The following is a 13,550-nucleotide window of genomic DNA, read 5'->3' as shown; positions in this document are numbered from 1 at the left end:
CAGTGATCCACCCACCTTAGCCTCCCAAAGTGCTTGGATTACAGGCATAAGCCATGCTGCCCAGCTTTTTTTTTTTTTTTTGAGACGGAGTTTCGCTCTTGTTATCTAGGAGTGCAATGGCGCGATCTCGGCTAACCGCAACCTCCGCCTTCTGGGGTTCGGGCAATTCTCCTGCCTCAGCCTCCTGAGTAGCTGGGATTACAGGCACGTGCCACCATGCCCAGCTAATTTTTTTTTTTTGTATTTTTAGTAGAGACGGGGTTTCACCATGTTGACCAGGATGGTCTCGATGTCTCTTTTTTTTGAGATGGAGTTTCACTGTTGTTACCCAGACTGGAGTGCAATGGCACGATCTCGGCTCACTGCAACCTCCGCCTTCTGGGTTCAAGCAATTCTCCTGCCTCAGCCTTCCGAGTAGCTGGGATTACAGGTGTGCACCACCATGCCCAGCTAATTTTTGTGTTTTTAGTAGAGACGGGGTTTCACCATGTTGATCAGGATGGTCTCAATCTCTTGACCTCGTGATCCACCCGCCTCGGCCTCCCAAAGTGCTGGGATTATAGGCGTGAGCCACCGCGCCCGGCAAAGCTGTGGGCTGTCCAGCCTTTTTAACCGTTTTTAAATTAATGTTGCATCAAAATACATGTGACATTTCTTTTTAAAACCTACATCAGAATTCCCAGAAAAATGGGATTACCAAGGCACATAACCTAAAACAAGCATTTTTAACATCATGCATTTGGGAAACAGGCTCATCAGTTTTAAATATCATCGCATACAAATTGATAATGTCACTGCTGAGCAGTTCCCATTACTTTTGTGTGTCCATTATTTATAGCAGCTACTGTTAAATAGCTTAAGTCAGAGCTATTAACTAAAATGAAAGGGTTTTATCACTTGTTTTAAACCTATCTTCTTTTTTAAATTAATATGTCTTATTCCTGATCAGGAAGAAAAATTAGAAGGAGACAATCGCTATTTTTGCGAGAACTGTCAAAGCAAACAGAATGCAACAAGAAAGATTCGACTTCTTAGCCTTCCTTGCACTCTCAACTTGCAACTCATGCGTTTTGTCTTTGACAGGTAAATGTGTGCCAAATAGTAGCGTTTGTTGTTCATTGTGTGCTAATATGGACAGACTTTACCATCGATAGATGAGATGATAAAATTTTGAAACTCTAGATTTGAGGATGAAAGTTATAGATGGACCTTGCCATTTTGAAATGTTAGTATTTTATGATTTTATCATAAAAATTTTAAAGAAGCCAGCCGTTGATAACTAAAAAGCTAAAAAATTCTTACATTTATTATTCTCAGAAAGTAGAATAAAGAATTCTTGGGCAATAAGAATGAAACTCTGTCTCAGGAAAAAAAAAGAAAAATTGCAAGGAACTGAATTACCCTGACCTTCTAATATTACTTGATATTTTAAATAGAATAGATTTTGTAATCATTACACCCATGGAGTGTATATTTCATTTTATAATAAAAATCAAGGCAGTGTCAGCACATGTGCGTGCGTCTTCTGTAAAGCAGAAGAATTTGTTTCTTTTGTGATTAAGTTGAAACTTGTGAAAAATAAGCTGTGTTTGGAATCAGCACTTTGAATTCACATTTTTTTATTTTTTTTTAATTTTTTAAAGAAGGGGTTTCACCATGTTGGTCAGGCTCCTCTTGAACTCCCGACCTCAGGTCATATGCCCGCCATGGTCTCCAAAGTGCTTGCATTACGGGTGTGAGCCACCACACCCAGCCTTGAATTCGCCTGTTTTTTTTTTGAGATGGAGTCTTGCACTGTTGCCAGGGCTAAAGTGCAGTAGCGCAATATTGACTCACTGCAACCTCCGTCTCCCAGGTTCAAGCGATTCTCCTGCCTCAGCCTCCTGAGTAGCTGGGACTACAGGCACTCGCCACTACATCCAGCAAATTTTTTGTATTTTTAGTAGAGATGGGGTTTCACTATGTTGGTTAGGATGGTCTCCATCTCCTGACCTCATGATTCACCCGCCTCGGCCTCCCAAAGTGCTGGGATTACAGGCGTGAGCCACTGTGCCTGGCCTGAATTCACATTTTTAAACCTATTATTATTTGTCCATCTAAAAAACAATATTCTGTTTACCTCTAATTATACAGGTTTTAGAGGAAGATTGTTAAGTGAAAGCTAACTACTGTTGAGTTTACTAAAATAGCTAATAGAGCTTATATATTGTATTATGATTGCTTTAAATTTAAATATAATCAGCTTTCCTCTTGATTAGGCAAACTGGACATAAGAAAAAGCTGAATACCTACATTGGCTTCTCAGAAATTTTGGATATGGAGCCTTATGTGGAACATAAAGGTAATATTTTTACTGAGGAGTAAACATTTTATTGCTCAGAGACTCTAACTTGTGACTGGCTTGTGACGAATATGGAATAGCAGTCAATTGCCAATTTTGTTTATTAATATCTCTCTGGGAATCTCTGTCTAGAAACAAAGACTTTTTTAAGAGAACCAAGATGTTAATTCCATTTTGTGTGAGTAAGCACATAGCAAAGATTAGGTAGTTCATCTATATGTACAGAATTAAGGGTATAAAAATATTTTGTCATTCTTCAAAACTAACAGTCTCCAAAACTAACAAGCTGTCTCCATTCACTTTTTAAAAACGTTGTCCCAAAAACTTTAGGTGGCATAATTCCTGTATTTATGATTTTCTTTTTCTTTTTTTGAGACGGAGTTTCGCTCTTCTTACCTAGGCTGGAGTGCAGTGGCGCGATCTCGGCTCACCACAATCTCCGCCTCCTGTGTTCAGGCAATTCTCCCACCTCTGCCTCCTGAGTAGCTGGGATTACAGGCACGCGCCACCATGCCCAGCTGATTTTTTGTATTTTTAGTAGAGACGGGGTTTCACCATGTTGACCAGGATGGTCTTGATCTCTTGACCTCGTGATCCACCCGCCTCAGCCTCCCAAAGTGCTGGGATTACAGGAGTGAGCCACTGCGCCTGGCCCTATGCTTTTATTTTTCATATCTGTTACCACTAATATGTCCTAGGATGCTATCATTGTTTTAACAAGAAATAAGCACTGCTTATTTCTTTTGGTAGTCTTCATCCTACCAAACAGGATGAGTCTTATTAGAGAAAGGACTTTTTTACTTCCCTTTAAGGTTGTATTACTAATGTATTTATTAATTTTTGAGACGGAGTCTTGCTCTGTTGTCCAGACTGGAGTGCAATGGCATGATCTCAGCTCACTGCGACCTCCGCCTTCTGGGTTCAAGTGATTCTTCTGCCTCAGCCTCCCTTGTACCTGGGATTACAGGTGCACACCACCAGGCCTAGCTAATTTTTGCACTTTAAGATTTTGCTTTGTTGGCCACTCTTGTCTCAAATTCCTGGCCTCAAGTAGTCTAGCTGCTTCAGCCTCCCAAAGTGCTGGGATTACAGGCATGAGTCACTGAGCCCAGCCTGAAATTTTTAATAAAGAAATTATTTCATAAAAACTCTCTCTTTCTACAAAAAGACAACATTTCTAGAGGCAACTTACAATGGAAGCAAGCTATAAAAACCTTTAAGAGACACGGGAAAGTTGGGGAGGAATGTGCTAAATGAATATGTGAGCTTTCAAATGTATGATACTCTCAGTACTGTGCTTTAAAATTTGTACCTCTTTGGAAGAAGGAAACTGTACCAACTTCACTTTTGGACTTCATTGTTATATTGTTATATTTTGTTGAATAAATAAACTTAGCTCTAGTTCATTTTATGTGTAGTGGTTAGCTTCCTGCTTCCTTTGTTTAGGTAATGGAAATTGAGGAAAATCTAATGGGTTAGTGGCTCTCCAGTTTAGAAACTTAGGAGATGTGAAATGAATGAGCACTTTGACTCTACTAGATAGGCTTGAATTGTTAGTATTAATAGTTCTTAAGTTTATATATATATTAGCCCAGTTTATACTATAAAGAAAATATTTATCAAAAGGATGTGTTAAATCAAAACCTGTAGAAATATTTAATTCTATGTTGGTTTACAAAATATAGTAAACTCTTAATTGTAATTTTTTATTTTTTATTATTTTTTTTCAAGATGGGATCTGGCTCTATTGCCCAGGCTGAATTGCAGTGATGTGATCACTGCTCACTATAGACTCACCTTCCTGTGCTCAAGCAATCCTCCCACCTCTCCTCCTGAATAGCTAGAGCTACAGGCATATGCCACCACACCCAGCTAATTTAAATAAATTGTTTTAGAGTCAGGGCTTGAACTCCTGGGCTCTAGTGATCGTCCCACCTCAGCCTCCCAAAAGTGCTGGGATTACAGGCATGAGCCACTGTACCTGTCTGAATTTTTTTTTTAAAGAGAGATGAGATTTCACCATGTTGGCCAGTCTGGTTTTGAACTCCTGACCTCGTGATCCACCCACCTTGGCCCCCCAAAGTGATTACAGGCGTGAGCCACCGAGCTGGGTCCCGTGTCCTTAATTTTTTTTTTTTTTTTTTTTTTTTTTTTTGAGACGGAGTTTCACTCTTGTTATCCAGGCGGGAGTGCAATGGCGAGATCTCGGCTCACCGCAACCTCCGCCTCCTGGATTCAGGCAATTCTCTTGCCTCAGCCTCCTGAGTAGCTGGGATTACAGGCACACGCCACCATGCCCAGCTAATTTTTTGTATTTTTAGTAGAGATGGGGTTTCACCATGTTGACCAGGATGGTCTCGATCTCTTGACCTCATGATCCACCTGCCTCGGCCTCCCAAAGTGCTGGGATTACAGGCGTGAGCCACTGGGCCCGGCCTCCGTCTCCTCAATTTTTAAGTAAATAAATAAATATTATCTTCTTATTTTAGAATTGTTTGCTAGGACTGGTAAAAGCAATCTAGTGGTTTATAGTTATAGGCTTGTCTTTTACATGCTGTCGTAATGCTTGTTCCCTTATATAGGTAGAAGAATAAAAACAACTTTTGTTAATTGCTTAGGGTTCTAGATGATTTGGGAAATTCAGAAAGCATAAAGAAAAAAAATAAAAGCCACATGTAATTCTGTCATCCAGATAATTAGTATTTATATTTTCCCATACTCACATAACCACACAAAGCTACCAAAAAAAAAAAAAAAAAGATGATCTATGGTTTTTTTTTTTTTTTTTTTTTTGCCAATCAGTTTGAGCTTATGAGGTTGCTCAGGTTAGCCTTGAACTGATGACCTCGCCTTGGCGAGCGCCATGAGCTCCGGCGGGAGCCACTTTGGACCCCGATGATCTATGGTTAAAAGGAGAATCCACTTGTTTCTTTAAACGGTGAGCCTGCAGATATGCAGAGTTCTTCAGAATGAAAGGTCCTCATTTTCGAATATTTGCCCCTGACTCTCTAACTCAAGTCTTGCCATGTTTCTTGGGGATTTAAAAACTATGCTTTTTTGTTTTTGTTTTTGTTTTTTTGTGATAGAATTTCACTCTGTTGCCCAGGCTGGAATGCAGTGGCATAATCTCGGCTCACTGCAACTTCTACCTCCTGGGCTCAAGCAATTCTCCTGCCTCAGCCTCCCGAGTAGCTGGGATTACAGGTGCCCACCACCACGCCTGGCTAATTTTTTGTATTTTCAGTAGAGATGGGGTTTCACCATGTTGATCAGGCTGGTCTTGAACTCCTGACTTCATGTGATCCGCCTGCCTCGACCTCCCAAAGTGCTAGGATTACAGATGTGAGCCACGGCACCTGGTCTAAAACTATCTTAATTCTGAAGTGTGTTTTTATTTATACATTTATTTATTTATTTATTTAGAGACAGAGTCATGGTCTGTTACCTAGGCTGGAGTGCAGTGGGTGCGATCTCTACCCACTGCAACCTCCGCCTCCCAGGTTCAAGTAATTCTCCCTGCATCAGCCTCCCGAGTAGCTGTGTTTACAGGCACTCATCACCATACCCAGCTAATTTTTGTATTTTTAGTATAGACAAGGTTTCACCATTTTGGCTAGGCTTGTCTTGATCTCCCAACCTCAGGTAATCTGCCCACCTCAGCCTCCCAAAATGCTGGGATTACAGGCTTGAGCCACCACATCTGGCCTTAAAGTTGATTAGTTTAATGAATTGATGAGTATGAGTCCAGGTTATCTCTAAGAATGGTAATGTGATGTCAGCATTTTTAATGCTGTCTATTGGTAATACATGTATAGCTACTGCTAATACCTGTGGATTATTGTTTTCATTAATGATACAGGGAATACTAATACGATTCCTTTGGATGCTCCTTCCAGCTGACCTAATAACAACTTCTCTCCTTCAGTGATCTTGCCTTCCACCCTTGATCAGCCCTTACTCAGTGCCTTACCTTGCCTTGTCCTTCCATAGTTGAAGTTTCATGTATCTCAGTCTATTTTATTTTTAAATTTTGAAATATATCTTATTCCTAAAAGTTTAAGATGCAAAAATGCATGGCTTGGTGAGTTATGAATTATGTACACTCCCCAGATGAAGAAAGAAGAACATTTTCCCCAGAAGCCTCTTTGTGCCCCTCCCAGCTGCACAGTTAAAACCTCCTTCCTCCCCTTAAGTGTAACCACTTAGCTGACTTTCATGTTGAACGCTTCTTTTATTGTTTTTCTTCTTTGGCATTTTACTATATAAGCATGCATCCCTGTACATCGTTTACTCATTTTTCTACTGGGATATTGCCAGCCACAGCGTAACCCATAATTAAATCTTCCTCTGCTTCCCCTGCTTTTTCACCTGGATTATTGAGGGTAGCAGGAGAAGAACCCCACTGGTGATGCCTCCAGATCTTGCTAAGTCCATGATTGTTAACCATATCATACTTTGTTCCTCCCAGACCTTGGAATGTCTTTGGATACTGCTACCTTCTGTGTTTTCAGCTGAGGTTTCATCTGTTGGACGTGCTTGTGTTTCTGAGAACTAGGTCCTGCTGAGGTTGCTAGAACCCAGTGTACTGCAGACTTCCATTCTCTGGAGGCTCACACATTTCTGGAAAATTCTGGGCTTTGGTTCCCCTTCAGCCTTCTTTCCTTTTCTCTTACCCTCCTCCTTTCTCATGTCTTGCAAAATGATGTGCTTTTGACCAATTAGGGTCAGTAGAGCCACAAATAGATAGATATGTATCACCTTTCTCAGTTATGGATGTATTTAAAATGTTGTCATCAATATTTGCTTGTAAATGTGTTAAAGGCATCCAGAATATTAAAAAAAATTTTTTAAACCAATTTAAACATTAAAAACACCCAGTTTTTATAATTCATGACTGACACTGTTGGAATAGTGTTCAGGCTGGTCTGTCTGTCTGAGCTGGTTATTTCAGTGTTGGTTTGTTTCGTCTGTTCCTGGTTGTTTTTGACCGCATGCTGGTTACTGCACAGAGAGAGAATTATTTATGGGGATTCCCCTAAGGCTGGGATATATGCCATTTCCTCCACAAAGCCCTTAGGTTTATTTCTTTCAGAGATTTGGGGCCTCTACTAATTAGGTATGATCACAAAGTTCAAGGATTGAGGTTCCCTGGCTTACACAAACTGGAAGAACTTGGTATGGCCAATCTGAGACTGTGACATTTCTTACCCTGCCCTTTTAATTTTACTGCTCTGTTCAGGACTCAGGTTTCTTTTTCTTTTCTTTTTGTTTCTTTTTTTAAAGATGGGGTTTCACCATGATGGCCAGGCTGGTCTTGAACTCCCGACCTCAGGTGATCCACCCACCTCAGCCTCCCAAAGTGCTAGGATTACAGGCGTGAGCCACCATGCCTGGCCTTTTTTTTTTTTTTTCCCTTTTTTTGAAACATAGTCTGTCACCCAGGCTGGAGTGCAGTGGCGCGATCTTGGCTCACCACCATCTCTGCCTCCCGGGTTCAAGCTATTCTCATACCTCAGCCTCTCAAGTAGCTGGGCTTACAGGCATGTGCCACTGTGCTTGGCTAATTTTTGTATTTTTAGTAGAGACGGGTTTTCACCATGTTGACCAGGATGGTCTCGATCTGTTGACCTTGTGATCCACCCGCCTCGGCCTCCCAAAGTGCTGGGATTACAGGCTTGAGCCACCACGCCCGGCCTGGTTTGATTTTTAATTGATTTATTCTTCTCACCTAGGGCATCTGAAAATTTTCCAACTATTACCTTTGAATGTTGTTTCTCTTTTCCCTTTCCTTCTGGAATGCCAGTTAGCTATGTGTTAGATTTTCTTACTCTACGCTGCATGTTGCCCAACTCTTCATTGCTTTGTCCTGCATTCTGCATAATTTCTTTAGCTCCACCTTGTACTTTATGTATTCTCTGTTCAGATGAACCTGATCTGAGGTTTAACCTTTTTATAGAGTTTTGACTGTCGGTGACTGTAATTTCCATTTCTAGGAGTTTGATTTTGTTCATCATTTGATTTTCATTTTCTACAATCTCTAGTCCCATCATTTATTTCTTTAAATGTACTTAAAATTTTATTTATGTATTTGCTGTTTCCACTGACTGAGGTGAAAATCTCCATCGGTTTGCTTTTGTTGCTGTTTGCTGCCTTGCAGTTAGAGTGACTTGTGTTACATGACGTGTGTGTATGTGTTTTGATGGAATTCATTCCTTAGGACTGTCACTCATCCCAGGACCACATCAAACAAAACTCTTGGCTTGAGGTTTTTCTGACTTCGTAGGTAGTGTGAATTCATGGTAAAGAAATCTTTTTGAGGGCTAGCTTCTTATGAAGTTGTAATGGAGACTTGCTTTTTGTTTTTCATTTTTATCCATAGGTCCCAAAGTATACGTATAAGGCAGATAATTTTCTCTTACCATTGATATTCTTCTAAACCAAAGAATTCTATTTCAAAGGAAATGTGGTATATATACACAATGGAATACTGTTCAGCGTTAAATGGGAAGCAGGAAGGATCTTCTGTCATATGTGATCACATGGATGAATCTGGAGGACATTGTGCTAAGTGAAACAAGCCAGGCTAAGAAAGACAAGTACTGCATGATCTAATCTATACTATACATAGAATCTAAAAAAGTCAAATACATACAGATAGAGAAGAAAAGCAATTAAAAAAAATAAGATAATAAAATAGAGAAGAAAATGGTGGTTACCAGAATCTAGGGAATGAGGTGGTAGGTGGCAGAGGCAATGAGGAATCGGGAGGTGATGTTTAAAGAGTACAAAGCTTCAGTTAAACAGGACGAATGTGTTTTGGAGAGTTATGCACAACATGGTGACTATAGTTCATAATGCATTGTACATTTTGAAATAGCTAAAAAACAGGTTTTAAATGTTCTCACCACAAAAAATAGTTATGTTGGCCAGGCGAAGTGGCTCACAACTGTGAGGCCGAGGCGGGTGGATCACGAGGTCAGGAGTTAAAGACCAGTCTGGCCAAGATGGTGAAACCCCGTCTCTACTAAAAATACAAAAATTAGACAGGTATGGTGGTGGGTGCCTGTAATCTCAGCTACTCAGAAGGCTAAGGCAGGGAATTGCTTGAATCCTGGAGGCAGAGGTTGCAGTGAGCCTTGATCACGCCACTGCACTCCAGCCAGGGCCACAGAGCGAGACTCCATCTCAAAAAAAAAAAACAACACAAAAATCCAGGTTATATTAATTAGTTTGATTTAATAATTCCATGATGTAAACATATCAAACATTACATTGTACCCATAAATATATACAAATATTATTTGTCAATTTAAAAAGAACCTTAGTTTTCTGGTGGGAGTCCCCAGTTAGATACGTCATCTTTTATGAACCTTAACTGTTGTCTCTGATCCCATACGCCCCTTGAGATATGGTAAAACAGAGTTCAAGTTGATCATAGTGTTCCCCTAATGCTCCCAGAGGGAAACTCTATTGTGCTTACTACCTGGCTGTTGCCATCATATGGTATTGGGCTTCTGAGAATTCTTATTTTCTTGCCAGATAATTAGTTCATTTAGAAAGATTTAAAAATATTTTTACACTTGATCTTAGCCAAAAGGCCGAGAAGTGATGAGATTTTAAAATATTTTTATCTTACCCAGTATTTTCAGCTGGGGTGAATTCAGTGGGTTTTGGTCCAGGTATTAATCTGCATTACTGTTTCCCCCACTATGCTGCAACAATGCAGGGACTTTGTTCATTTAGTCAATTGCTGTATCCTTCATGCCTGAAACTGTGTCCAGCATGTTTATTGTTTGTCTAATGAGTGATTGGCTATACCCTGCTGTTACTTACTCTTTGCATTTTTAAGGAAATTATACCAATGAAATAGTCAAATTCTAGCTTGGGCAACACAGCGAGACCCTGTCTATTAAAAAAAAGTGGGGGGGATGTTGGGCGTGGTGGCTCACGCCTGTAATCCCAACACTTTGGGAGGCCAAGGCAGGTGGATTGCCTGAAGTCTGCCCCATCTCTACTAAAAATACAAAAAATAGCTGGGCATGGTGTCAGGTGCCTGTAATCCCAGCTACTTGGGAGGCTGACGCAGGAGAATTGCTTGAACCCAAGTGGCGGAGGTTGCAATGAGCCGAGATCTCACCACTGCACTCCAGCCTTGGCAACAAGAGCAAAACTCCATCTTAAAAAAAAAAATGGTCAGGTGCAGTGGCTCAAGCCTATAATCCCAGCACTTTGGGAGGGAGGTCAGTAGTTCAAGATCAGCCTGGCCAACACAGTGAAACCCTGTCTCTACTAAAAATACAAAAATTAGCTGGGTGTGGTGTTGGGTGCCTGAAATCCCAGCTACTTGGGAGGCTGAGGCAGGAGAATTGCTTGAATGCGGAATGTGGAGCCCAGCCTGGGGAACAAGAGCAAAACTCCATCTGAAAATAAATTAATTAATTTGAAAAAATTAAAATGTATGCTTCTTGTCCCAGCTACTCCAAGAGGCTGAGGTGGAAGGATCACTTAAGCCTAGGAGGTTGAAGCTGCAGTGAGCTGTGATTGTGCTACTGTACTCCAGTCAAGTGACAGAGCAAGACCCTGACTCAGGGTGGGAGGTGGGGGGGAGGGGCAGTCAAAGGTCTGTGCAAAGATTTGTACTGCAAAGTTAATTATTGCCTATAAAGACCCTGAAATGCTACCAGTTTAAATGTTCATTAATATGAGTGTGGTTAGGTACATTATGGTAATTATATATAGTCATTATAAATTTTAGAAGAATAATGATGTGAAAAGATAATATTTGTTAGAAAAAAAAATGTAGGTTTTAGTATTAGTTGTGGTTATGTGGGTTTATCAATGATTCTTTTTGTTTTCTAGTAAATAATAGAACATATATAGTGGAAGTTATCTTTTCTAACACATTTCCCCATAATTCCTTTAAGTTTAGGATCTCTGAAAGATGTTTTTCAAACTTTAAGACATTTTAATTCATTTTTAAATGTAAATGTTCATTCACTGTCAATTAAGTTTTAATTCTGTAACACATCAGAGAGTATGAACAGCTTTCTTGGTAAGTGTGTGGCCTCTCTAGCCTGTGCTGAAGAGCACAGTATTTAGTAGAGTAGCTTAAACTCCCTGAGTCCCCAGGAGGCTGTTGTTTTTCATCTGTGTATTTTGCAGAGGGCTTGGAGAGTTAATACAGTGTGCTGTTTAAGAGAGTGTTAAGGTAATGTAATTATACATTATTTTGTAAAACTAATTTTTAAAAATTGTAGGTGATGTGTTTTTAGTTATACCAGTATAAAGATTCATAGTCTTTACAGTTGAGGCTCAGGATATAAGAAATACTGTTATCCAGTGTTTCTTTTACTTTCTCCCTTTCTCTCCAGGTGGGTCCTATGTGTATGAACTCAGTGCAGTCCTCATACACAGAGGAGTCAGTGCTTATTCTGGCCACTACATCGCCCACGTGAAAGATCCACAGTCTGGTGAATGGTATAAATTTAATGATGAAGACATAGAAAAGATGGAGGGGAAGAAATTGCAACTAGGGATTGAGGAAGATCTAGGTAAAACCTTTAAGTTGTGAGTGCCCTTTTAAAATATAAATTTATTTTACTAGAAATATTTGTGATGCATTATTCTGGCTCAAGATTGTTATGTTGTGGACCGTCAAGGATATTTGCGTTTATTTTATTTTATTTTTTTAACTTTCCAAGCTAAGATATTTGCATTTCTTAAACACATGTAAAATCATCTTGTATTAGCAATGCTTGTTTTTTTTGAGTCAGGGTCTTACTCTGTTGCCCAGATGCAGTGGTGCAATCACGGCTCACTGCAGCCTCAACCTCCTAGGCTCACATGATCCTCCCACCTCAGCCTTACTAGTAGCTGGGCCTACAGATGTTTGCCACCACATCTGGCAAAATTTTGTCTTTGTTTTTTGAAACAGAGTCTTAACTCTGTCACCCAGGGTGGGGTGCAGTAACACGATCTCAGCTCACTGTAACCTCTGCCTCCTGGGTTCAAGCAGTTCTCATGATTCAGCCTCCTGAGAAGCTGGGATGATAGGCATGTGCCACAATGCTCAGCTAATGGTTTTTCTTTCTTTTTGAGGTGGAGTTTTGCTCCTGTTGCCTTCTTGCCCAGGTTAGAGTGTAATGCCAAGATCTCGGCTCACTGCAACCTCTGCTTCCTGAGTTTAAGTGATTCTCATGCCTCAGCCTCCCAAGTAGCTGGGATTACAGACATGTGTCACTATGCCTTTGAACAACCATTTTTTCTTTGCACATTTTAAAATCTAACATTTCCATCACAAATTTTAAGTATCTCCAAATGCTGTAATTTATGACAGATTATAAATATTAAAACTTAATTTGTAACATCACTGTTATGAGAATGTCCAGATGATACTAAATAGCATAGAGATTGGATATCTACCACCATCCTTTTCAAGGATACCCGAAAAGGTCTTGTTTTATAGTAGGCGTTTTTAACAATTCCATTTCCTTCTACACCAGTATTTTCATTATGTTTACCCTACAGAATTTTATTCTTATGGAATATACTAAGTTTTTTGTGACTATAAAGCTCTAAATAGTTAAAAAGTACTTCTGGATAGAGTGGTGTTTTTAAAATTATGAATATTACTCCTTAATTGATAAAACTCATAAAGGTGTGTTATAAATTTTATTAAACAGTAAAATTTTTACTGTAAATGTATTTTTTTTTTGTAAATATATCAATGTGATAGGTATGACCCTTGTCTGTCACTCAGAGGTTATATCTTTCTTTTGTGACATGGCAATCAAATGATTGTGAAAGAGAGGTAGAAACCATCATGGGACTTCAGTGTTGAGGCACATCCATTTTAGGAAAGAACATGGTGAACTGAGGATCTGAAAACTGGATTTCCTTGGAAGTGCCCATAACCTCTTTTTTTCTTTTCTTTATTTTTTGAGACGGAGTTTCATTCTTGTTGCCAAAGCTGGAGTGCAGTGGCGTGATCTTGGCTCACTGCAACCACCACCTCCCAGGTTCAAGTGATTCTCCTGCCTCAGCCTCCCAAGTAATGGATTATAGGCCTGCACCACCATGTCTGGCTAGTTTTTTGTATTTTTAGTAGAGACAGGGTTTTTCCATGTTGGTCAGGCTGGTCTCAAACTCCTGACATCAGGTGATCCGCCCACCTTGGCCTCCCAAAGTATTAGGATTACAAGCGTGAGCC

The 13,550-nt window shown here is 39.9% G+C and overlaps 1 protein-coding gene across 13 annotated transcripts in view; it reads left to right on the top strand.

Moving 5' to 3' along the window:
* Positions 1–13,550, top strand: part of USP48 (ubiquitin specific peptidase 48) — a 104,428-nt gene that overhangs the window by 38,455 nt on the left and 52,423 nt on the right. For 11 of the 13 annotated variants that reach the window (XR_001912688.4, XR_013519850.1, XM_078330679.1 and 8 more), the window contains 3 exons: positions 950–1,083; positions 2,259–2,341; positions 11,713–11,892. Coding sequence is in view for 11 of the 13 variants with exons in the window: in XM_078330679.1 (XP_078186805.1) it covers positions 950–1,083; positions 2,259–2,341; positions 11,713–11,892 (397 nt within the window). In the remaining 2 variants the exon portion in view is untranslated. The remainder of the gene's footprint in view (positions 1–949; positions 1,084–2,258; positions 2,342–11,712; positions 11,893–13,550) is intronic. The other 2 variants (XM_078330682.1, XM_009000589.5) reach the window with 1 other exon arrangement.

Source organism: Callithrix jacchus, chromosome 7 (genome assembly GCF_049354715.1).
Source record: "Callithrix jacchus isolate 240 chromosome 7, calJac240_pri, whole genome shotgun sequence".
NCBI lineage: Eukaryota > Metazoa > Chordata > Mammalia > Primates > Cebidae > Callithrix > Callithrix jacchus.
Note: the sequence above shows the minus strand (reverse complement) of the source record. Positions and strands in the feature narration are given on the sequence as shown.